Below are 27,339 nucleotides of genomic sequence, written 5' to 3'. Positions count from 1 at the left end.
CACCTCGCTGTGTTGTTGCCAGATAACACATGCAAAATCATTAACACAGTGCCTGCCACAGATGTGTTCAAATAGGTCAGCCACTGGTGTTACTATTAGATATGCAGCTTCAGGGACTTATTTTGTCTCACCAATCCTACTTTCCTCGTCAATAAAGTGAGAACGAGAGTGTCTGCCTTGCATGCATCAGAAACTGTGAAGATATAATCAAGTAATACAAGCTGTACAGAATGAGATAATGAAGCCTACACTTTAAAAATATAGCAAGCATCTACCAATCATAACGCAGTTTCACTTTCATTATGACGTTTAACTTTTTCTGACAACAACCTTATGAGGTAGGATTATAATGATGTTTATTTTACATGTGATGAAAGTTGGGTTCCTTCATTTAATAGATGCTCTTTGAGCAGGTTCTGTGAACAAGACAAGACCATGGGAATTGTAGTTGAGAAGAGGAAACAGACTGCAGGTACATGCTGGGGGAACCGGGGCTCAGGGCTTCGCCCTGCTATGTCTCTACTCACTCTCTGATGATCTCTCCAAGGGACTGATGGGGCTTTCAGTCCCTTGCCTGTATCATGGCAACCCATATTTCTATCTCCAGCCCAGCCCTCTCCAGACCTGCGTGTCTGCCCAATCAATCTCTCCACTTGTTTTTCTAATGAACACCTCAAACCTAAAATATATAACATTAAGCTGTCTTATCCCTCTACCCCAACATCTTCCAATCTCAGCCAGCAGCATCTCCGTTTTTCCAGCTGCTTGGAGTCATCCCTGATTCCTGTCTTTTTCTCATACCCCACAAACAATCAGACAGAAAATCTTATATATATGTAAATCTTCGCCCCGGTTGGAGTGCAATGGCGCAATCTCGGCTCACTGAAACCTCTGCCTCCTGGGTTCACGCTATTCTCTTGCCTCAGCCTCCCGAGTAGGTGGGATTAAGGGTGCACACCATCACACCCAGCTAATGTTTTGTATTTTTATTGATTGATTGATTGACTGAGACAGAGTCTCGCTCTGTCGCCCAGGCTGGAGTGCCGTGGCGCCATCTCGGCTCACTGCAAGCTCTGCCTCCCAGGTTCACACCATTCTCCTGCCACAGCCTCCCGAGTAGCTGGGACTACAGGCACCTGCCACCACTCCCCGCTAATTTTTTTTTTTTTTTTTTTTTTTGTATTTTTAGTAGAGACGGGGTTTCACCGTGTTAGCCAGGATGGTCTCAATCTCCTGACCTCTTGATCCGCTCACCTCGGCCTCCCAAAGTGCTGGGATTACAGGCGTGAGCTACCGCGCCCGGCCTTTTATCCTACTTTCAAAAAACATACCCAGAGTCTGAGTGTTTCTCCTTACCTCCAGCGCCACTCCATGGCCCGAGCTCTGTTTCACCTGGTTCTCACGTGGATCGCGGCCTCCATTTTGCGCAGTGACCCCTACAGTCTATTCTCCAAACAGCAGCTGGCGTGGTCATTATGAAAAGCAATATCCACCTGCTGCTCAAAAACCCACGAATGGCTCCCCATTTCTTTCCCATTAAAGCCAAAGTCTAAAACATTTACAAAGCCTTATATGATCAGTTCCTACCTGCTTTCCTTATGTTGGAGGCTGTGAAGCTCCTTAATATATAAACAGTTCTCAGGAGAAGGAATAAAAGCACAGCCACCTCCTCAGCAGAGCCAGTTTACACTCTGCTAGAGACAAGAGGAGCTGGGACCTTCTCCCCTAACCCTTACTGCATATGTGAGAGAAGCCAGACCTGCTGGATCGACTGGAAATGCCCAGTGCCTGAGACGGGGAGGAAAGAGAAGCCGTGGGGAGGAAAAGACTGTAAACCTAAAAGGCATTGAAGTCCCACCTCACCAGTTAGGCAGGGAGGAGAAAGAGGCCTAGGGCGCTCAGGAACTTGGAATAAGGTTGCCCTCTGCGGGTGAAACTGTGAAATATCTCACAGTGGAGGAGGGCGGAGACTGTTCGCAGAGGGGCCCGGCGAAAACGTCACTCTACTGGAGGTACGAACGCATCGCAGACTGGGGGCGCCCGAGCGCATCCCAGACGCGAGGGCAAAGGCCCAGGAGGACTGTGGGGCTCTCGGAAGTATCCGATCACCTTGCGAGGAGTCCGCCGGCTGTCCGAGCCTGATGTCACTGCAACTTCGATTCCTCCGACACCCCTACTCTTACTTCCCAGTCTTCCGGCAACTTCTCCGCTTCGGCCTCCCCTAGGCCTTGGCCCCAGAGAGGGGACGCACTCCACAGGTGGATTCGCACGTGTGGGCCCTCGGCAGCACTTTCTCGTGCAAATTAACAGGTGGCCCTCATTGTGGAAGCACCGCCCAGCCTTTCCCGGGGAGGTCACCAGGGCGAGGCCGCTCAAGGTCTGCAGGCGCCCGGCGTTAGCGGGATCCTCCCCGCGCGCTGGTCCGAGGAGGCCAGGAGAGGGCGAACCAGTCCCCGACCAGCGGCCCTTCCGGGGGTGGGCTCTGACCCCACCGAGCGGTTAGAGGGTCCAGGAGCTCCAAAGGGTAGGGCAGAATTGGGTAGATGAGGGTGCATTTTTCTGGGAGGAGTCTAAGGCGTCGCTGACTCTCAAAGGCCCGCATCCGGAGAAAGGGAAAGAGCCCCGTCCCGGGAGGAAGGACGAGAGGCTGGCCCGCGAGAAGGAGCCCTGGCAGTCCCTCCTGGCCTAGGTCTACCTCTTTGATCTCACCGTCCCCGTGGCGGCGAGTGCCACCAAAGATGAGAGAGGCCAGCAGGTATCGGGAGAGAGCTGAGGGGTCGGCGCCGGCGGGACCCCAGATTGGAGCCGCCGTCGTCGGACGGGCAGACCCTGCTGTAATAGCTCCCGGCCGGCCACGGTAGGCAGGTGGGGCCCACCGCGAGTCCTAGTGAAAAACACCTTCCTCTTGATTCTCTCAAAGGAACCCGAGCCCTGGGAAGGGACATCAAGGCGCTCCCGAGACTCCGGAGACGGCCAACAGCCCCAAAAGAGAGTACTCGGCTATCCAGCCGCCCTTATCCAAGCGGAGAATCTCTCTCCACCTCCGCCCTCCCGGGAATCAAAGTTGTTTGTGGAGCCGCCAGGTTTCCTTGTGGATGGGCACGATATGCACTGTGCGCGCGCGCGCGCGCGCGCGCACACACACACACACACACACACACACACACACACACACACACACGTATATGTATTTTTCCAGTGGCCACTGCAGGATTGCCAGCTTTCGGAAATGAGCATCCGCTCTCTCTCTCGGGACTGGGCGTGGGGTTCACCGAAAGGAGAGGAAGAGACCTTGCGTTTGCGCTGGGCATGCTCGATGCCAGGCCATTCTAGGCTTCTGTCTATCCTGGTTTCTGGTCTGTGCGTTGTGGGTAGCAGCATTGGCGTATTGCGCCGGAGGGAGCAGGCTGAGCGAGGCTCCAGAAGGTGCGCAATAGCCGGAGAGGAAAGGGCGATGCTGTCACCTAGCCCCCTCCCTGAGACTCCATTCAGCCCAGAAAAAGGAGCTGCTTTCTCCCCCATCTACCCTAGGAGAAAATAAACGGTCGCTGGCATTTTCCTGCGTCTTTTAATTTTGCCAGAACTGTTTTGGGTTGGCTATTGTGGGCCAGGATGGAGGCCTTCTCCTCCCGGGAACAAACCTGCCCACGCCCAGGCCGGCAGTGGAGTCAGCCTTGCCCCAGCCTGCCCTCCAGGGAAACAATGCCCCTTTGTCGCTCGCCCTCCCGGGGCTGATACAGCCCCTCCCCTTAGCTTAGGGCTCCCTCCCGTTAGAGCATTCCAATGATTGCCACAAGTCACACTTTTCTTTGAGGTCTCTTGCCTGGGAAGAAAACAAAGCAGCCCTCCTAATCACACGGAGGGAGTGGAACTTTTCCTGCCCTCTGACTATGTGCCAGCCTTGGCTCCTCCCTGAAGCCCTGTCTAGAGGGCTTATTAGGTCACTTATGTTTTCTACGTCGTGTGAAGTCCCACAATCAGTAGATTATAGAGGGGGGCACAAACCCAGCAGTGTCTGACATAGAGAAATTACACATACATACATACACACATACATACACACACATACATACACACACATACACATATATATACACATACACACACATACATACACACACATACACACATACATACATACATATATACATACATATATATAGTCTTTCTACCACCCAGGATTGAAAATTAATGCTGTTTTTGACATTGTCCGTTATCCACCCAAACCCTCCAAAAGGCTGGCTGGCATTTGCTTGGCTCTAGTTCTACCTGCCCACCTTCTCCTTTGCCTAATCCTGAGTTTTCCCCTTCCCCACGTGTGTTCCCCTTGAGCACTTTTTTGCTAACTTCCTGCATGCTACTCTCATCTCAGAGACTGATTCCTGGGGAGCCCAACCTGCAACATGGAGCTCAGTGGAAAGCACATGGAATGTGGACTGAGACATGACTGTGTTCAAACCCTGGCTCTGTCGCTAAGTGGTTACGTGGTTTGGGGCAAGGCATTTAATCCCTCTAAAGTTCACTTTCATCTGGGGGGAAAAGATAACTGAGGATTAAGTGAGTTTATATATAGCGTATGAGTGCCTGGACCACTGAAGCAGTGCAGCAGATGTTAGCTCCTCCTTCAGTAATATTTATTGAACATGGCATCCCAAGTGTTACTAGAATTTATATTTCTACTTTATAAATTTTACTAGAATTTATGTTTTCATATTCTTGATACTAATACTGCATTTTTGAAAGGGGTGACTCCTTCCTTATTAAAGTTTTAGAACACTATCCTAAGTGAAGTATAATGGTTACTAAATTAGATGACATCTGGATCTGGCTGATCTTGAACAAGCAGGTTAATCATATAACTTAGCTAAGTCATTGTGAAATTTTCTCCTGTGTAGAAAGAGATATTAATAGTAACTACTGTGGCAGATGGCATTTTCCATAAATGCCTACAAAATACTTTCCATCTCAGCTGCTCTTCAGAAATGACCTTGCCATTCCTCCATCAACAGATGAAATCTAATTCCCCTTCTTTTGCATCTGGGCTGGCCTCAGGGACTTACTTGGGCATTGGAATGTGGCAAAAGTGATGGTCTGGGACTTCCAAAGCTAGTTCATACAAGCTAAGTCATTCTGTGTGAGTCTTTTGGGATGTTCCCTCTTCCAACCCAGCCACCATACTGTGAGAAGCCTGAACACTTGGAAAGCCATGTGTAGGTGCTCTGGCTAACAGTCCCAGCCAACAGCAAGCATCAACTGCCCACCGAGTGAGCTCTCCTGACATCCAGCACCTTTGGGCCTTCTGAAGACTGCAGCACCAGCCCACATCTGGGACCCCAAAAAGAATGGGAATAAACTGAGCCCAGTTAGTATACAAACCAAGACAGATAATAATAAATGGTTGTTTTAAGCCATTAAGTTATAGAGTGGTTTGTTATGCAGCAATAGAAACTAAATCACTAGCTCCTAGGGTTATGTGAAATCAAGTAAGACAATGCATGCAAACTGATTACTAACGTGCTTCGTAAATAATTAATACGGTTGCAGAAAAAAGTAAGCTGATTATATGGGGAGATAAAACATGGGCACAAATAACTGCAAAACTAAGCAGGCATCATCTGAATCAATATTTAGTGGGCACCTATCCCGTGCCAGACTCTCTATATAATCATAGAATCTCCAAGTAGAACAGAATTTGGGAGTTATTCTAGTTCAACCTCCCACTTAGTGAGGACATTTCTTCTTGAATGCTTGTTTAATACAACTATTATTTATTAAGCCTCGCTCCGCACCAGAAAGTGTGGTAGATGGTAATGTCAGGAAGTGGGATAGAAAGATAACTAAGACACAGCCCAGGGCCAGAGGCAAACACATGAACAGTTTCTGCCCAGTGTCATATGTGCAGGGAGAGAGGATACGAAGAAGACAGATGCATTTCCCCTGCATGGAATGGGGTGAGTCATCTCACTATCAGCCAGCTCTGCTGATTCAGCTTCCTGGTGCTCTGGATTCTGCTGATATATTTTCTGTGCATCAACTTGTATTCTGAGTGGCAGTTCTCCAGCTCTTTGGCTTCTTGCTCCATATACCTAAGTTGGCTGTTTACACATCCACTTACCCATCTTTGCTCAAAGCTGACCCTTGTCAAGGAAGGAGGGGTTTGCCTGGATCTTGAACACCAGCCTGTGGGCTCTTTAAGGCCAATGCCTGGATCTTGTTCATCATTGAGGCCCCAGCTCCTAGAGGCACCAAAATAAAACAAAACAAAAGAGAGAGAGAGAGAAGAAGAAAACAGCCACCAAAAAAATGCATTTCTTTTTGTGTGGGTTCAGAAAAATGCCAGAGATTCATTTAATTCAAATTTATTTCACACAACTACATCAGGGAAAATTAGCAGTGTAATCTGCTTTCTCAAGTTTCATGAGCTCAAGTTTCATGAGCTAAGTTTTTAATAGGCTGAGGGTTTAATAGGCAAGTAAAATCAGCCAACAAACAAACAAACAAAAAAACGCTGAAGAGTTCGAGTCCATTACAGCCAAGTAGTTGGCAGCTGCTACAGTTATTAGCTATCATAGTTTCCCACATGCAGCCATGTTTTATGGCTTCTTAAAATTGTTTTTAAAAATGTTTCACAAGCCATGGGTTTCACACAAATATAAGGGTTAGAATTTCAATTTTAAAAAATAAACATAAGTTTGGTGTCACATCAGAGAAAGCTCTAGTTTTCTCCTTTTAAGAAACAGAGGAGGTAACTCACCAGAGCAGAGGAGTCATCTGAATTGGGCCCTTTATTCTCAGCCTAACCTGCTGAGGAGCGCCATCTACAACTCACAAGGTACTGGGAGCGGGAGAATTTGCATGGATAGACAAAAGTTTGCTTCATTGCTCAGTTTCCCTTTAATCATTTCTCCTCTTTATTCTCCTCTTTCTTATTTGAAACTTATTCCTTGTTTGTATTAATGTTTCTCTGCAGGGCTATAACTGTAGTTTATTACAAAACAGTAGAGTACAGGGCTCTTTCATTTAGCAGCTTAGTATAGTTTTTGTTGCAACAGTGTATTCATATCATGGGGTGGGGGGCAGAATCTATTTAATCAACCCTGGGGACAGTACAGGCCCCTATACAAAATCACCAAAACTTCCCTATGGAGAAAAAGATGGGAAATTAGAAGAAAAAATAAAGCTTGAGGGGGAAAAGGGTAGAGCTTTTCATTTGGAAAAAGAGGAGGAATGGGGAGTTGAGAATCAGTGTGTACTCTTGGGTCACTGGGCGCAACCTAAGAGGCTGGGGTGAATCCAGAAGCTGCTGGACCCCTGGGACCTGGGGGCAAATTGCAATGGTTGGTGGGTGAACTTCTGGGCCTGGATATGAAAATCAGCAATGAAAAGCAAACACTAGAAATTGGTAGTACACCCCGGAAGTTGGTGGTGGATTCCTGGTGCCAGGATTAGAACCAGAGAGCTGCAGACACAACAGAGTAAGAGTAGCTCAGGGCTCTGAGGGTGTAGGACCACATGTGAGGGTGGCGGCAAAAATTTAGGGCAGTGATGGCCAAGGAGGAAAACTATTTCTCAGTAGGAGTGGAGCCTCTTCATGCCAGGAGGTCTGGTGGTGGTGTCACCCTCTTGAAGTGGAAGTGGAGAGAAACTGTTGCAGTGTGTTTGAAACTTGCCTGGTCAGCCTCTCTGCTCAACACCCTAAAGGTGATGGTCTTGTGAGACTCATTGCATGTCAATGGTACTTTTGGCACCTGTCCAGGAACTTTTAATACTGTCTCTAAGCAGAAATGAAGCAATGGCAGGGCAGGATGCCCCTGTCAACCTCTAAACAGTCAATCTGGAAGAGGAGGAGGCTCTGCCATTCGCCTCCAAATTTCTCTGCTTAGTCATTTTATAGCCCAAAGAGATTCTTCTTCATCTCCATCTTGTCCGGCATTGGCTGGGATGTATTCCTTTTGGCTTATCTTTGACCAATTTTGTTTGCTTTTTTCCTTGAGTATGTGTTACGTAACTCACCTTCTTGCTATAAACTTGCATTTTTTGAACCCAAGCTATTGCTCATAAAATGTGGGATCTTGTTGATGTCAGTGGTCTTTACAGTCAACTGCCAGAGATGCTGTCTGAGCTGCTGATTGCTGTCTAAGGAAGAGAACACTCCCCAGTTCTGGTCTTGCCTCTACCCCCTTATTAATGCTATAAGTACAAATTAAAGGGCTTTGCACTTTTTCTAATAAATATGGATATGTTCAGCTACAGAAAGAAAAGTAAAATAGAGAAAAACTCTAAGCAGAATAAACTCTAGATGTCCTCAGGGTACTGAAAAACCAGTGTTTCCTCTATATTAGAATAGCTGAGAAGTTCATGGTGCCCCTAATTAGAATTTCCAGCCCCAAATTCTTCTAGGACCAAAGTTGGTGCCCAACAAGTTGCTGCTGATCTGGGTAAGCCCTGATTGTTAGTCAAGATAGATGTAGCAGCTGAAGGTCCATCCCCCATGCTCATACCTTCAGTCACAACAGTGATTGTCTTCTTGCTTGCACGCCTGCAAATTGCCTTGGGTCAAACACACTGGATCTGTTCTCTCCATCCTTGCGGTGTCCCAGCCAGATATTGAATCCGTTGGAAGGAGGTGCCAGACCACTGCAGTGAGTCCTCACTTTCTTATCTCTGATCTCCTTAGGCTAATTCTTCTCAATCAATTTGGCCATGGGATTCCTCTCTCCTGTCCTCTGAGCATTCAGTGTAAGTGTTCATCCACATAGCCATCCGGGGGCTTCGGCACCTCCACACTCTATTGTTCTGGCTGGCTCTGTGCCAGCCCCTTTCCCCACTGGGAGGACTCCTCATCTTCTCTGCATTTCTCCTTTGGTCTAAATAATCCAGTTTAAAGTTACTAAAATATGGCTTTGGCATTTGGAATTCAACTTCAAACTCTGTGGTTTCTTTGGCTCACCTAAGCTCCTAAGGTTTTCACTGCATGTCAGTTTGGGCCCAGGAAAGCAAGTACTTAGCCTTATTTGCAGGAACTTGACCCATCTGGAGCGGGGTCAGATTGGAATCAGAAGAGTTGCTCCCCTGTCTCCAGAATCAGAACTCCTTGGCCAAGGTCTATTACACAGAGAGACGGATCTGAGTCAGAGGACTTCCTGTGCCCACTCTGGTGGTAAGGAGATCCAGAGTGTGACTTCTAGACAAAGAGCTTATCTGAAGTTTGCTATGGCTGGGGAAAGAGGCTTTGAAGGCATGTTACTTCTTACTTTCAGAATGGGATTTTGTTTGCTTTTTTTTCATGGTGGAGAGAGGTCTGAATTGTATTTCTATTTGCTGCTTTTTGGAATAAATGAGAGGTTCCTGGCTCTTCCAATGTGGAAAAGACTTGCTGGAGGCTCTTTTTCATAGCTCGCTCATTATTATTCTGGGTAGAAAGTGATAGATATTGGAAGCCAACCTGGAAAATCATGGAAGGTCCTGCTGGATGGAGATGTCTCTGCTGGAGAGTTAAGATAGGTCTTCCTGAGGGAGGGAGGGGGGAATAGATCTAGGAAGTCATGATTATTTCTCCAGCAAGAGATGCACCTGGAGAGTGCCGATGTGCTCTCCTACTTTGCACTGCTTCTAAGGAGTCAATAGCCCTCCTAGATTGATGGGTCTGGAGGTTCATAGTGGACGCTCTTCAGGGCAGACAGGTCTGAGGAGTTTTGCTGATCACTCCTAGGATGTGAAGGATCTTGGAAATCATGACAGCATTCCTAGGGAGAGATGAATCCATGGAGTCATGGCAAGAATGCCTGTGGAAGGACAGGCCTTCATTCTTGCTTCCATGTCCTTGGTCCAAAAGGGCTCCATCTGTGTCCCCACCCATCTCATATCCACAGGAAAATTTCCATCATCATCTTCTTCATTTTCCAGTTTAGTGGTGAAGACAGATCATACCATGGTCCACGTACATGATGGTCCACAACCTCCATCCTCCTGCCACTGGCCCTGCCATGCTTGCTACTGAATCTGAAGCACTCATCAGTACCAGTGACAAGTGACATGTCAGAAGTGTGATGACTGAGAGTGGCAGAGTAGCTACTAGAGCAACAGCATGTCAGGCTCTGTGACTTAGTGGGCAGGGAGGAGAAACCACATTAACAGGTGCACCCTGTTTCTCAGGTCCCAGATCAGCACTCTGAGGAAAACATAGCAGGGAGAGGTCCACTCGGGGCCTCACAACTTTGGGAAACTCCTTATTCAGGTCCTAAGCGGATTCGTCTATTTTTTGCAAGCAATTCATGTAATGGAATTAAGCTTAGTCATGTCCACAGTGTTTATGCCCATCCAGCTAAGCCTGACTAGATCTGGGGAAATGCCCAAGCAGTTGATGATGCTACTCACTCAAGGGAAAGTGTATTTGTGTGATGAAGATTAAAAATAAAATAGTTTTCAGGGGTAAGGCCTGCTAAAACAAAATCTAGACAGAGCCTGAGAGCTTCTTCACTGATCAGTTCCATTTTCATTATATTCAAAACACCATCTCCCTCAGTGGTGATGAACGTAGTTTCCCACTGTTTAATAGTTGATTTTTTCTGTGCTCTTCTCACATGATCAACCTGAGCCAAGCAAGGAAAATTGCTTTTCCTCTTCCTTGTGAAGAAAGCAATGTCATGTCCTTACATAATGTTAGCATTTGGAGACAACATCTACACAGTATCTAATTTCTCAAAGTGAGTAACTTTACGAGTCTTCTATAAATGTACTGCAGAGAGATGTGTGTTGGTGATTAGATCACCTCCCCTGTCTTCTTTGTCCAACCCACGGCTTGGAGTTGGAGCCCTGAGTAGAGCTGTGTGGAACTCTTCTCCAAGGAATAATACAGCTCAAGGGGCTGTGGGATGTGAGCACTTTTGACAGTATCAGAAATCTGCAGCTGGACATCACACCCTGCCTCCACAGCCTGCCAGTAGAGTTAGGAAGGAGGGTGGTGACTGCCAACAACACCAATGGCATCATAGAAGCTATTACAGAAGCATTTTTCCTATATCCTCTCCCTTCTCACCACACAATGCAGTAGCTGGCACTAAATGAATCATTCTCCAGGGCCACATTGCTCTGGGAATGCAGAAGAAAACAAGCTAGAAGGCGAGGACACTTGAAAAACTGATCAAACAGAGGGACAACTTGATCACGAGTTCTGGACAACTTGATCACGAGTTCCTCAAGGATGGGTTCCTCATCTGACTCAATCTCATCTCCACTGACCAACGTACTGGAAGATCAATGGATGGTTTCTAGGAAGTTGGTTAAACAGACCGAGGATGACGGGAGCAAAGAGAGCTGCAGGAGGCAGTTCAGGCTGCCAGTAGACCCAGAGTCCTTGATCCTTCTCAAAGGAACATTGGACATTAACCAGGATCAGCCTGAGCAAGAGAGAGTGCAGGTTTCCTGTCTGTACCATTTTGCTGTCAAACTGGCAGGGCTGTGAGACTCCCTGGGCATGCCCCTTAGAGGGGATCCAGCTCCAGCAGCTTGTGATCAGCATTGCTCGATCTTTGTTTTCCTGAAAGAGACTCTCCACAGTCCTATGAAATCAAACCTCTCAAATGGGGGCTGGAATTACTCAGGGAAGCCAGGAGTTGAGCACATATCTGCAATAATGGTATTTCAGACCAGGGAGTGCAACAGATAAGACACCCCCATTCTACAACCTCACCTCTAGTCAGAGTGGCTGAATGCATTTATAAATCTGAATTCTTTCTTAAAGATAAGTTTTTTTGTAGCAACTTCGCATTTTCCCTTCTCAAAATGAGAACTCACATTTTGAAACCCTTTGCCCATGAAATTATTTTTCTGACAATAAAAATACATATAAAGAAAGGATGTCACATGGGAAAGATTGCATTCCTAATCTGCCTTTCTATAAACTCATTCTCTTCAAAAAGATAAACTGTGACTTTATATAACAACAACACAATGGTGAAAGCATTCTTCTTAGGCATTTTTGTGAGCTCTATGTATATATTAAGGACATTAGTTCTTTGTCTACCATATTATTTGCTTATCAGTCTTCTAACCTCCCCAGCCACAGTATGTAGGCATTTGGTACAAGCACTGTAATAGCAGGTACATGACTATGTTTTTGGTCTACGCTTTGTGCCTAATATACAGGCTGGTGGGCATGAAGGTTCAACAAATGAATATTAACCACAAACTCTACAAGGCAGATCACCCTAGGTTCTGCAACCTACCTGATAACCCTACTCTTATTTCACTAGGTTTGTTTTTAGAAGCTAAGGAAAAACATCTGCATTGAAAACTCAATCATAAACACCCTCTGTCATATTCAGATAGCACAGAAAATTCTAGAACAAAGCACCTGTCTCCTAGCAGAGCTTTGCCTGCTTTGAGATTGAGAATACCTGCAAAAAGCACCTAAGTCATTTATTAAAATACTGAGCTGAGAGTCATTCCCTTGTAGGAGAAGGCTCATTTGGTTATTGCTGTGGGTTCTGGAGCAGGACTTTGGTATGTCAAGACCCAAGTCCAGTTACTGGATGTGTGACTCTGGACAAGGTAGTTAACCTCTCTAAGCCTCAGTGCCCTCCTCTGTAAGCTCAGAATAAAATAGATGTACAATTTATTACAGTGTCTAGACCTAAGTGTACAATTCTTTGTAGATATCCTTATCATCATGATTATGATATTACTCAAGTCATGGAAACAGCAAGTCCAGTTTCTGGAGACTGCAATGATGTCATTCCTCACACCCACTCAGACTCCAGGAGCCTCATCCAGTTTCCCACCAAGTGAGTCTATGCCTTTACTGCTCCCTTCTATAAAACACTAGGATAATCATGGTACATAATAATGCCTTTGTGTTTATAGGGCATGATCACATTCATTTTCTCATTTGATCCCCACAATAACCCTGTTATGGTAAACAAGGAAGATTATGTTATCTCTATTTTAGAAGTGAGGAAATAAAGGGAAAACGAGCTTAAGTGACTAGCTTAAATTACTAAGAAGTGGAGTAGAATTTGTAACAAGATCTTTCTCGCTGTGTCTCAGGGTGGAGTAGAAAGACCATTTACCAAAAGGGGCAGCCCCCTATTGGTCAAGTTTTGCTGCCATCACTGGGACCACCAGAGTGGGGAGCATTTCTCCTCCACATTTCAGGATTCGGGATCTGCAGTTTGCTGCCTTTAAGCAGCTGATGTCAGTGTCTTATCCTGCCCAAGGTATACCGACAGGTGTTATTAGGAGATGTCTGCCTGGAGCAAGTCACACTATTTCTACACATACACACTGACATCTTTATATAGTTTACATATCATTGACATGCTCACCAGAGGAAGCTTTGAAGGGAAAATGAAGTCTCAAGAGGGCATTAAGCCAGCTGGAGTAGATGGATAGATGGCAGGGATGGAGGGGGCTCATGCTCTGTGAAAGGCCAAGTAGCTCCATCTTCTAGAGGCCAGGTCTGAGCCTTGAACACTGAGGTGATTGACTGGAGCATTTTGCATGCATGAGCAGCAGCTCTTGTGTGGGTGATCCCCTTTTGCTCTAGTTAAAAAGTGCGGGAGGTTTCTCCCAAACTACCTGGCCCAGGGCAGTTATAATGATCTAAAATCACAGAACCAACCCTGGCTGTACAATAGAATCATAGGTGACGTTTTTAATATTTACAGATGCCAAGGCCCCACCTAAACCAATTAAATCAGAATCTTTGTGACTGAGAGCTAGGCATCAGTATTGTTGTTTACAGTTGTATTGAGGTATAATTGATATACAATAAACTGCACATATTTAACAATCAATTTGATGCACAGTGACATAAATATACATCCTGACTCTTCACTATAATCAAGATAATGAACATATACAATATCTCATAAAGTTTCCTCATGCCCTTTGTAATCTTTCCCCTACTTCCCCATCCCATCACCAAGAAAACAGATCTGCTTTTTGTCACTATAGATTAATTTACATTTCTAGAATTTTTTTACAAATGGAATCATATCATATGTTGTCTTTCGTCTGGCTTCTTTAACTCAGCATAATTTTTTTGAGATTTACCCATGTGGTTATATATGTCAGTTCCTTTTTATTGGTAAATAGCATTCATTTATGGTTATACCATAGTTTATTCAACTGATGCTGGACATTTGGTTTTTTTTTTCCCGGTTGTAGACTGTTACAAATAAAGTTGCTCCGAACATGCACATTGCATGGTATGTCTTTGTATTGATGTATGTTGTCTTTTCTCTTGGATCAATACCTAGGAGTGGAAAGCCTGAATCATATGGTAGACGTAAGTTTATCATTTTAAGATACTTCTAAACAGCTTTCCAAAGTGGTTGTGCCACTTTACATTTCCACTAATATTAAATGAGAGCTCCGTTGCTGCACATCCTCGCCATCCTTGCATGGGTCTACTTTATACTATATAGTGAGTACAGTTGATCTCATTGTGATTTTAAGTTGAATTTCTGTAATGACTAATGGGGTTGAGCATCTTTTCATGTACTTTTTGCTATTTGTATATCTTCTTTATTGAAGCTTATTTTAAAACCACTAGAGATGGGACCCTAACATTAGTTAAAAAAATCAATAAAACCTCCCCGGCAATTCTAACGTGCAATCAGGATTAAGCATCATTGTCTCACTAGAAAACTGAGTGCAAACCTCTCATTTTAATCACATGGAAACTGGGAGATTAAGGTTATTTGTATAGCAAGAAAAATTTCAAGACAATAAAATCACTCCTAAAATAGTTGTGGACATTACAGAGCGAGTTCTCCACTGCAGACCTAACTATATTATTTGCATAAGTCAGACAAGTTTTACTATTGTCTCTGGTAAGACTTAGTGATATAATTAACTGAATTATTTGTTCCAATCTGATCATTTATCATTTTACTTAGTCACGAGTACTTGTTCTACAATAAATTTTGAAGGAAGTGCATTATTTCCACTAACTTTGTGACAGTATTATGACTATGGTGAAATGGAAGGGAAAATAGCCTCAGGGCTTCCACATATAGTGTTGACTACACAACCCTAGAGGGCTCCCTTCACATAGCAGATATGAAACCTCTGCATAACTTACAACCGTGTGCAGGGGACTGAAGAGCCTTCATCTCTAAAATCTAGGTTCTGGGTCTCACCTTCTAATTGTGTGACCATAGGAAAGTCAGTTGAATCTCTGAATCTTGGTTTAAAATAAAATGGGAATAATCAGTGTTCACAGAATAGATGTGAATGACGTGAGATCACATCAGGGATCAGCAAACCCAAAAGGCTACAGGAGCCAGGTAAGTAAGTTAAATGAGCAAAGTGGATCAGGTCAGAGAGGCAATAGAGACACCATGGAGACTATGACAAACTGTAGGATGCTTGCCCTGTCTACTCAGCTGTAGCTTGTTATGGCCTTGAGGAAATGCTGGCCATAGCTTCTGTTTTTAAGAGAAACCAAACACATCTGTGGTTCTGATGCAGTCCACTGATAAACATGAAAGAGCTTTACAAGTTAAAAGCCACCTAATAAATTGAAAGGGCATCATTATACATCTTAAATAAAGCTGTAAGTCAGTCTATGAGGGACTACTGCGGATGTCTATCTTGCGTCCTCTCCTCTGTCCTTCCTATGAGAACTACCAACACCATCATATGGATCCATAATCCAGTCTGGGTCAATCATCTTATTGCACTCACTCAGCCACAGTGATTGACTCAAGGATTGCATGTACCCAACTAGGAAAAAGAAACCTTCCTGGGGATTCTCCCAGCCAGAACTAACACAGGAGCTTTCCTCCTCCAGATATGAGACCATCAGGGTGAATATTCAGAGCTCCCTGTGCTTCACAGCGTATGAAGAAATATCATTTACTCTAGGTGAGAATGAAGACAACAAAAAGTTGTTGATAGTGGATAGAGTTCTGTCATTTTGTGAGTCCCTGATTCAAGAGGCCCCTTCTAAATTCTTGTTATATGATCCAGTAAATTTGGGACAAGGCTAGTTTGAGAGGGGTTTCTATTGCATGCAGGCAAAGGTATCCTAACTAATGCATTCTGCCATCCAATGGCAGAGGATGAGTTTTTATTGATTTTCAACACATCCTGTGACATTTGATTCACAGACAGAGGTTGCAGAGCTCAGAGGTGAGTCTGAGACAGGAGATGGAAATGTGGCAGTGGTATTTCAGGGAAAGCTAACCAAGGCTGTGCAGAATTCTCTCTGCTGATCTGAATACCACAACCTGAAATATTTTCCAGATTTGAAAGCTCAGATGTGGGCTCTGCTGAGCTTCTGGAAGCAATAAGACTCTAAGAAAGGGATTCATGCTAGGACACACAAGAGATTAAGGACAACACTACAATGAAATTTTATTAATTTACATTAAAAATAGAGCTGATATATAGACTAGAGCACTCCCATTATCATCTTATGTACATTATGTACTTAAGCTACACAGGAAGCCAAAACATAATCAAAAACCACTTGTTCAAGTTGCTTTAGTATAGCATTGCCAAGAGAGTTTGAAATCTGTATGTTCAGTGTACTTGGACCATAGAGGCAAACCAACAGAAAGCCAGGTCATGAGCACTAGTCACAATAGCAAAGACTTGGAACCAACCCAAATGTCCAACAATGATAGACTGGATTAAGAAAATGTGGCACATATACACCATGGAATACTATGCAGCCATAAAAAAGGATGAGTTTGCATCCTTTGCAGGGGCATCGATGAAGCTGGAAACCATCATTCTCAGCAAACTATCACAAGGACAGAAAACCGAACATCGCATGTTCTCACTCATAGGTGGGAACTGAACAATGAGAACACTTGGATACAGGATGGGGAACATCACACCCTGGGGCCTGTTGTGGGGGTGGGGGCTGGGGGAGGGATAGCATTAGGAGAAATACCTAATGTAAATGATGAGTTGATGGGTGCAGCAAACCAACATGACACATGTACACCTATGTATCAAACCTGCACATTGTGCACATGTACCCTAGAACTTAAAGTATAATAAAAAAAAAAAAAAAAGAAAAAAAGAAAGCCAGACCATGAGCAGAAGCTTGTTTGACTGGAGAAGGATGGAAAATAAGGCATTAGATAAGTTATTGTTTAATGGCACTGAGCTAAAATAACCTTATGAATTTATTTTACAGGGCTGGGGATGTAGCCTTTGGATTTCAAAATATTTAAAGTTCAGATTGTCAAGCCTTCCTCTCTCCTGAATAGTACTCAAAAGGGCATGGTCAGTATTTGTTTCAGTGATTTTCCTTCCTCTGCCATACTATAGCTGTTCAATTATTTTCTGCTGGAAATGTTCCTTCTGTGTATCTTATGCACTCAATTGGATGATGAAGTTAGTGGTATGGGGGAGCCAGTTCCCAGTGACTTGCACTAGCTCAGGAGCCCAGGCTGTGTACATCTCTTCCCAATGCTGCTTTCAGTGATGTCACATTGGCAGCTTGACATCAGCTGTGATGGAAACATTGACACCACAGAAATTGGCAAACATTACAAATCAGGGTGCTCTCCCCGCAAACACAGAAAGCTGGTGGTTCAACATTTACCAGCACACCACTGGTTATGAGTGCAATAGGCCCAACACGCTTGTTATTTCTTTCAGGTGTGCATTTCTACTTTGATCCATTATGGACTGATCTAATATTAGACATTTAGAGAGAAATTCTGTGGCCTGATTTCTAAGATCTTACAGGGTCTTTCACTTTGTCTCCAGCCCTTACAATAAAGGGCTCACTTGGGGTAAGGCTCCAGTTCCACAGGATGCTGGTCTAAGACAGGCACCTCCTGACTCTCGGTATGGTATTCCCACCATACCTCTTACCAATCAAAACAATTACTTGTGGTCGGGCGCGGTGGCTCACACCTGTAATCCTAGCACTGTGGGAGGCCGAGGCGGGCGGATCACGAGGTCAGGAGATCGAGACCATCCTGGCTAACACGGTGAAACCCCATCTCTACTAAAAATACAAAAAATTAGCCGGGCGTGGTGGCGGGTGCCTGTAGCCCCAGCTACTCGGGAGGCTGAGGCAGGAGAATGGCGTGAACCCGGGAGGCGGAGCTTGCAGTGAGCTGAGATCACGCCACTGTACTCCAGCCTGGGCGACGGAGCGAGACTCCGTCTCAAAAAAAAAAAAAAAAAAACAATTACTTGCAGGTAGAATTGTTCCCAGCTAGTAGGAAGGATTTCATAAAATCATTTACCCTAAGTTGCTAGTATTGACACAATGTGTCAACTTCTTTCAGATTATTTGTATTTTCCTAGTCTACAGGAAGCGTGCCAAGTGGTGAGATTTCTGGCAACCCTTCAGGCTACTGAGGGAGTTAAACAGAAGCCAGGAGCATTACTAACATTTCTTACTCTTAGGTTGGCCACCACCTAATGGCAACCCTGCTAATTAATTCTCTAAGTCTGGGGAGAAGAAATGCTGATGATAATAATAAAAATAACGATGTTTTCAGGATGTATCAGTCCCTGTCCTTCCTGATAACGTCGCAGGGAATTTCTCTGACTTTTGGTAACCCTCAGATAGGAGAGATAAGTTGAGAGAATGCAATCAGAATCTCTGTGACCCAAATATATGAAAGTACTTGTTGAAAAGCAAGGATTTATTGCCTGCAATTTGAGAAGACCCTAGAGATGGTCCCTCTCTTGTTTTGCAAATATACCAGTGATTACATCCAGAAAATGGACAGTAACTCAGAGGAGGGAAACTCAGGGCTCCTGTGTTCCAGGTGCACTCTCCCCTTTACACAAGCCTGCCACTTCCTCACTTCTGAGACTTCTATTCCCCTGGAAGTTTCCTTCCAGACGCAGTAAACAGAATACATCTGGATATGCCAAATCAGCAAGAATGCTGCAGAAACACACACTTGGTGCAGCCTAAATAAAGCCCAGAAGCTGCTGTCTGATGTTCTCAGGGACAGATGTCAGTGGCAGGCCTGGGCTGGCCTTGAGTGTGCAGGCTGCCAGGGGCGGTCTAGGCAGCTTCTGCCAGTTCTCAGACTCACCAGGACTGTTCACTGTCTCGTACTTGTTTCTTTTCAGGTTTTACAAGATTCATATGGTGTCTTTCATTTCAGTGCCTATTACTCATTTCAATGATTCAGCCGACCCAGACAGCAAATGGACATGAGGTGTGTGGAGGAATCTACTGAAAACGGGATTGATTGGGTTTTAAGAAAGTAGGACTCAAGGCTGGATGAGGCAGCATTCTGAGAATCTTAAGTTCCCAAGGCATAATGTTCAACATTTACTGTCAAACCCAATTTCTGGCTAAGCCATTTATGCTTTCTGAATAAGCACTTTAATTTTCATTCACATCTACTCACCTTTAAAAAGATGGAAGTATGCACCAATTTTTAAAGAAATAGGACCAACCTTGGAAACTTATAATTATGAATCTTTATATTTTTATGATAGTTGATAGTTTACAAAGCTAGTTTCACTTGATCTTTACAAAAACCCTATGGGGTGATATTTTTATTACCCACATTTTATAGATAAGGAATTAAATCTCACAAAGGTTTGAAGACTTTTCCAAAAGTGTCACAGGACAACTAAAACTAGTTAACCCCAAGGCCCTGTATCAGAATGATCACCTGCCTTTCCCCCACCAACCCACACTCACCAGGCACAGTGTCCAAGAGGCTCTGCCTCTTTCTCAATGCCATCTTTGGGTTGCCTCATCCTACCTGCAATGCTTACCTTCAAAGCAGATGCTGACAATGTGTTTGGAGTTTGGAGGCTTGATTATGAGATAAAACTGAATAGTGCTGGACACATGTTGAGTTTCAGTTTTCTGACCCTTCTCTTTTGAGACTCCAGGTCCAACCCTTATCTGTACCTTCAGATTCATGGACACCACTGATGAGGTTCTGGCTTGCTTCATTTTCATTCATGACTTTGACTCCCAGACCACACTTTGATCCTGGTTCTTCCAGCGTTGATCTAGAAACATCCTAACCTCTAAGGCACCATCAAACCAATTTTGTCCAAGAAGTGTAAATATCATTGCCCACAACAGATCTAGCAACAATTAACATTTGCTGAGCACTTACCATGTGCCAAGCATGGTAAGTGATGAATGCTTTATGTTCATTAACTCATTTAATGCTCATAGCAACCCTTTGAGATAGGTACTCATAATTGTATAGATGAGAAAGCCGAGGTGAGTAACTTGCTGAAGATCACACAATAAGTGGGGAAGCCAGGATTTGTGCCTACATCATTTTGACTCTAGAGCGTGGGCTCTTAATCATTAGGAAGTACTGGCCTCCAGAAGTCATCTTACATCCACCTCCTCACCATGGATAATTGAGGATGACAAGTGGTTATAAGCACTTTCTTTGTTGAAATTTAAGCTTAAAAATTGATTTGGAGTTAGACATCAATCCATGACCTGGGGGAAAATACCTACAAAGAGAGACAATGGGAAGACTGAGAACCCATTAATGAAAGGCAAGCAGTCCACACTATATGGCTTGTAGTTTAACATTTGGACAAACATGTATTCTGTGGTGAGCTTAGGCAAGATGCTGCCCACACTGGGAAGGCAACCAAGAATTACTGCCACCTCCACCCAAGAGGATCACCCTACTAAAGGCCACAGAGAGGACCAGCCCCCGTCAGAGACTGCTTGTAATTTCTCTCACTGTGGGAGCTTCCTAATGAATAAACAAACTAATAAAAGTATTTCTATAATTTTCTATGTGATTCAGATTCAGTGAAGCAGTAAGTCTTTGGTGCTTAATTATGCAAGATATCAAAAACACTTATTGTCCCAAATACTTTGCAGAGCAATAACATTAAAAAATAGTTCTAAGTCCTGTTTCACTGATCCAGACCTCTCTGTTTTTTCATGTATGATGCAAACATTTAAAGAAATGAACAAAAGCCAGTCACTGGAAGCTGCTTGAATTAATGCAGATCAAGAAGAAAATGGCAACAATTCACAGTCCCCAAGCCTCATTTCAACTATTAGGATTCTCCCCTTTTAGATATTTTACAGAACTGCTAACGAGTTGTCAGTAATTACTTTATTGAGCATCTGCAAGGTGCACAGCATTGTACATAGCTTGAAAATGTCAAATTGAGTTTTGTCACACCCTCTGTAAAGGCTTCCCTAATTTCCATGGTTTCGTGGTTTTTCTTCCTCTGTTCCAAGGAACATGTTATTAGTACCTTTATTGCAGCACTTACTTGTCCTTCATGTGTTACGATTGTACCATGTGTTCTCTCCACTAGGTTTTGAACTCCTCAAAGATGAAATCCATGCATTGTTCATCTCTGCAACCTTGATGTCCAAATACATGTTTGACAGATGAACGAATGACTGAATAAATGAAGGATGATTCACTTTGGTTCCTCCTCCCAACTCCCTAGTCTGCATTTAGGTCGAAGTGCTGATGCTGAGTGAGAAGACAACATTCAAAAGGCACAATGGAAAAGAGAAGTGTCCAAAGGCATAGCTGATCCACAGACTAGAAAATCAGCTCCATAATGAGGAAGAGGCTAATCCCAAGGCCTCAGAACATAACAGAGCCACAGCAAGATCTTTAAGCCAGAGTTGGGGTTCATCAACCCCAACCTCTACCTCAAAGCCCAGCGTAGCTCATTAGGAACAGGCCAGCAGTCCAGCCACCTGCTGTGGCTTCACGTCCAATGCAGATGGTTCTAGAGACCCACAGGCACAGCCACACTAGTAGCTCAGGGCAGTGGGTCTCAGCCACCTATCCTTACTGATACTTTTTGCTTTATTGTCCCTTTTTAGATTTCAAAACAGGCCACCCAAGAATAAATAGACACTAAACAAACAATTGGATGCGAAAAAGAAAGACATTCCCCAATGGTTCTCAAGAAGCCGTTTGGATGCTGTGCTCCTTACATGGTGCTAAGGGGCTCAAGCTGCCATGGATGCCCTTTTCGGACCTTTCAGTATGCAAATATGTGCTAGGAGGGAATTAAGTTTCCATGGGATGCAGTAAGCATAATGTTGTAGGTGGACGGCTAATTGTTTTCATCACACATGCCAAATCCAACTGATTAGTCAGGGCCTGGAGTCTGTTTGATGAATGAGGAAATCTTGCCACGGTCCAGAGAGGCAGCTGAATAATAGCACGAACTTCCCATGTCTGACATCTCAGGTGTGATGGGACATGTGCAAACAACGTTGGCTCCTAATCTGCTCTCAGCTAGCCATGAAACTAAGGGCTAGCCTGTTGCCTCCCTGGGCCTTGGGTTCCTTATCAAATAATAGTTTGGCTGGACTGTCCCTCTGGTCACTTCTAAAATTCCTTTTCTTTATCCAGCAGGATTCTTGACCAATCAGTACCAAGTCAAACCCTCACCCTTCCATTTACCTTCACACTGCTGAAATAAAGGGACATCCAAACTTTATGCTCCCTAAGACAAGAGTTGGTAAAATACTGCTTTAAGTTTCTTAGCTAAGCCTGGTGCACATCTCCCTGGCATGGACCCATGCGGTGCCCATACTCCCTAACCTTGCATCACAAATTGATCAGGATGGCAGCTTGCTGGCTGCTGTTCTACTCTGGGTGTGCCTCTGCTATTTTTCTGCAAAATGTAACTCTTGCTACGCTTATGTTTCTCATCCATCGACCCCATGCAAATGGTTGACATATTGTTCTCTCCTTGTTGGGACCCCGAATTTTTGCATATAACTTTCTGATTGATCCTGGGCGGTAGCCCCAAGATCAGTATTTCATACTTGGCTGTTTCTACCTCTCAGCAATTCTTTAAAACATTCAGAAAAATCCAGGTGATTCCATCCCAATTGTGGGAAGCAAAGTTTGGTCCCTCTTGTTACCATTTTTTAGTGCAAGATTTAAAATGACAAGTGCTTGATCAAAAAAATTTTGAGAATGAGCTCTCACATTTAATTTGTATTAATGGGGGAGTTATGTTTGTAGCCTCAAACACACTATAAAAATAATTTCCTAAGATATAATTATTCTTAAATATTTTATATATTTTTTTCAGAGATGGCCACAATAACTTTTATCTTTATTTTGTGGCTCTTTTCTATATAGTTGTATCAAAACAACCATTTAGGGACATAAGTCAGAGTATTTTTACTGTGCTGGGTACTTACTTGATGCATTAGAAAAATCTACTATGTTGCAGAATATGAATTTTCATGTTAGCTTAACATATAGATCTTTCAGTTCAACCTTGTCAGGCAGGGATACACGTCAAGTTAATCCAAGCTGGACAAAAGATGTCCTTGGATCTGCAGCACCTACTAAGAGCAGGGCTGTCCACCTTCTCTTCTCTTCTTTCCACCAGAGAGGACTGTATTATACCATTCAAGGGGCCAAAAAAAAAAGAAAAAAAAATTGCCCTTCAATTCAAACTCTGTTATGCCACATTTGGCATAAAATGCTTACCATTACCTAAAAATGATTTTTTAAAAAATGCTTATCATTACCTAAAAGAAAAATGTAGCAAAATTCAACTTTGGAGGAAAATGAAAACTGTACATATCCTTGAGAACCATGGAAAGCTAAGAGATATAGAAAATTGTACATTCCCACAAAGTTATTTCAACAAAGAGGCATTATCTGCATTCCACCAAGGTCAGTCGAGTTGAGGAGAAAGAGAAGCAAATGCCAAGAAATTGGCTGCAGATTTTTTTTTTAATCTGTTTTGCCTTAAATCACAAAGAGCAATGGGAAGAACAAGCTCCCTTTCTCCTTTTCTCAGACACCTTTGGTCTAAAGTTGTTCTTTTTCTAATTCTTCCCTCCCCTGTAATTTTTAATTATCAGAAATAAATACCAGTGCGTTTCAGGTGGTCGTCTGTGTTAGAGTGCATAACTGAAGTTATTAGTGGCTTGGGAGTTTGCACATATAACTGGAGGTAAACAGCAGATTACTACACCTAATCTCACCCTGAGCATTTCTCCTCTGTCAAGTCTAAATTCTGCCATCTTCTTTTGCAAAAACAAGCAGACATCCCCACCAAAGGCCAAAATATAATGATAACTGACAGTGAACAGAAACCCATTGTAAAGACAAAATATTCCAGCTTTCAAATTCACTGTGACTGGATACTATTAGTTTTTTGAGTTTATAACTCCCCAGAATTGTCAAAAGTAACCTTGTAGCCAATCCGCTTGCAGACACTAAAAACCACCTGAAATAGGCCACCCAGGGTACCAAAAGCAGTGTCAAAGAGTAGTGAGACAGTGCCACCAAGGCCCAGTGCAATGTCCTTGCAAACAATTGGAATAGCGCCCATGGTGTACACAGGGAAAGTGGCCACATCCACAAGGACACGGACAGGGATGCTCAGAACTCGGCAAATGGCCTTCAGCAGACAACAAAGGATCCGGAGGAGAGCCCTGATGACTTTGGCCACGACCTTGAGCACCTTCCAGGGAATGCTCACCAACTCTTCCCCAATGGCCATGAAGTATGAGATGGTGGCTGAGCCCAGGCGGTAAAGACAACTTTCTATGCCATTAATCACCTGCTTGGTAACACACCACAGGAGATAGACAATGTTCTTCAGGATTGCTACCACAAGGTAATAAATTAATTGAAAAAGCTTGATGAATGGGGTAGCAATGAAGGCCATGAGTTTTCCCAAAAAGCTACTACTTCCCTCAGATGCCTCTGGAGGCAACAGAGTAGACCTCTTGCTCCTGGTGCTAGAAAGGGGACTAGAATTCTTTTGAGATTGCACCATTCGTTCTTCATCCTGGATTTGGTTAACCACTTCCAGGATTTTTTTCATTTTCTCTGTGTCTTGCTCAGTTTCACCACAGTTGTTCTGAAACAGCTGAGGGTTAAATGGAAGCAGTTTCTGAAGATCTTTTACCATCACATCTTCTATGATGTCACTGTCCCGGGTGTGCTTGACAAAGCCCATGGCCCAGCCTCCTCCAGGGACAGCACAACAGGCTGCCAGCCAAACAAACTCAGGGGCTGCCACTTTGTCTTTAACTCTGTAGTCTGAGGGCACTGTGCCTGTGAGGATATATAGGTCTTCCCCACTGCCACACTGTGGGGTCAAAGCCCGGTCCATTAGGCTGTGGAGATTCACGTACCACCGTTCCTGGAAGGACTGAGTCATTGGGGCTGAATTTGTGAGAGTAAATGTGGCCACCTGGACATCACTGCTAAGGGAGAATGGGTAAAGCTGTCCTCTTTGGTAATCAGAATCAAGGTAATCTGTATTCAAGGCTTGCTTGCTTCCCAGGCTGTTCACAGAGGTGATGGCCTCTGCCTCATTAATCGCCTCCTCAAGGTTGCTGTTGGGGTCATCGATCTGAAAGAAGAAAACAAGTGGTGAGATGCATCCCTGCTTACAGCACAGAGGCAGCACTAGAATCATCCTGCCCAGACTCTGGAGAAGTCCCCACTGGTCTATTACTTCAAACGCTTGAGTTTGGAAGGACTTGGTTCTCTGGCACATGCACACTTCATTCTGATATACCAAAATCCTGGTGTTTCAAAGCATCTTTCAGATAGGCTGTTTCCTAGTCTATTACCTGTGTTTATCCCACCCTGCTCTACAGTAACACTCCTTCACTCACACCCACACCCACCATCGTGATGTTCTTTTTAAAATCTGTTGTAGTCTGGGGCCAGGTGCGGTGGCTCACGCCTATAATCCTAGCACTTTGGGAGGCTGAGGCGGGTGGATCATCTGAGGTCAGGAGTTCAAGACCAGCCTGGCCAACATGGTGAAATCCTATCTCTACTAAAAATACAAAAATTAGCTAGATGTGGTGATGGGTGCCTGTAATCCCAGCTACATGGGAGGCTGAGGCAGGAGAATCACTTGAACCGGGGAGGCAGAGGTTGCAGTGAGCTGAGATTGCACCATTTTACTCCAGCCGGGGCAACAGAGCAAGACTCTGTCTCAAAAAAAAAAATCTGTTGTAGTTTCATGAACTTCATAATTCTTTTTTGGAATACTTTTGCATGAGCTTCAAAGTAATTCTAAAAAAGAAAACAAGGGGAGAGTAGATCTCAACAGGCCCATAAAGCCAGAACTGCAACTCAGTTAATCAGCCACCAATGTTGGTTGCAATTTAATGCACATGTTCCTAATGAATGTTTACACATTTTCGGATTTATGAAAAATAATCAACTCTAATCAGCGTATTTAAATTACATGGGGGAAAATGTACAGTCTGGTGTCAGTTATTAGGTATTTATCAGGCAAAACTAAAATTCAAATTAGACCAGTTGCTGTTTGAACTTAATCTCCCCAATATTTGCTATGACTAACAATTCATTTTGTGTCTTGGTCAATCTAGACATGTGCTATATATCAATTGCCATCAATATATACATCCTTTCTTGGTTCTGCTTTCTTTATAAAAAAATTCAATATTATTTATGATTATTTTCATCTTATCTGAAAGGACAAAAGGAAAGTGCTTAGGATTAATTTAGGATTATGTCATTATCCCCCAAACTAACTTGTAAATTCTTGACACCAGAAACCATGTATATTCCCCCAGAACCCAGCCCAAGGCCTGACACATACTAGAATCTCAAGGCATTCTTGTTAGTCTTTATGCCCTGGGGCGGCAGTATTTATAATAGCAGCAAGTGGAACCATCCCACATTTTAAAAAACAGGGAAAGGTTTCATAAATAATGTTATGTTATATCTATCAAAGAAATAACGCATTAAAAACCATTATGGGCAGGCATGGTGGTTCATGCCTGTAATCCCAGCACTTTGAGAGGCCGAGGCAGGTGGATCACCTAAACTCAGGCATTTGAGACCAGCCTGGGAACATGGCGAAACCCCATTTCTATAAAAAAAAAATCAAAAAATTAGCTGGGCATGGTGGTACACACCTGTGGTCCCAGCTACTCAGGAGGATAAGGTGGCAGAATCGCTTGAGCCTGGGAAGTAGAGGATGCAGTGAGCAGAGACTGTGCAACTGCACTCCAACCTGAGTAACACAGTGACACCCCCATCTCAAAAAAAAATCATTAAAAAGCACTTGGAATTATAAAGGGGTTCGTAATGATAAGAAAATATATGCTATAATGTTGAAAAGAAAGGGCAGGATATAAAATTAAATAATCACTTTTTTAAAAGCCTTCGAGTATGTAAGGAAAACTTTTGAAATAAACATATGACATGTCAACATGGTTGTTTGATTCCTGGGGATGCAAGTCATATTTTTTCCTCTATTTTCTTGTTTCTCTCCTTGTACCTCCCTACCCACATCAACCCATAATATGTGTTACTTTCAAAAGGAAATAAAAAAATACAAACCTAATTAAAATGAGTAAATTCTTGTTAACTGATTCCCTAAAATTGGTGC

At 43.7% G+C, this 27,339-nt stretch overlaps 1 protein-coding gene across 3 annotated transcripts in view; it reads right to left on the bottom strand.

Moving 5' to 3' along the window:
• The window catches only part of ENDOD1 (endonuclease domain containing 1), a 125,891-nt gene that overhangs the window by 61,212 nt on the left and 37,340 nt on the right, over positions 1-27,339 (bottom strand). For 2 of the 3 annotated variants that reach the window (XM_063608237.1, XM_034933565.3), the window contains exon 2: positions 1,357-25,314. In XM_063608237.1, the coding sequence (XP_063464307.1) occupies positions 24,112-25,314 (1,203 nt within the window). In that variant the 3' untranslated portion in view covers positions 1,357-24,111. The remainder of the gene's footprint in view (positions 1-1,356; positions 25,315-27,339) is intronic. The other variant, XM_003828413.6, reaches the window with a different exon arrangement.

The sequence above is a fragment of the Pan paniscus genome, chromosome 9 (assembly GCF_029289425.2).
Source record: "Pan paniscus chromosome 9, NHGRI_mPanPan1-v2.0_pri, whole genome shotgun sequence".
Taxonomy (NCBI): Eukaryota; Metazoa; Chordata; class Mammalia; order Primates; family Hominidae; genus Pan; species Pan paniscus.
The sequence above is the reverse complement of the archived record's forward strand: the minus strand, read 5'-3'. Positions and strand labels throughout refer to the sequence as shown.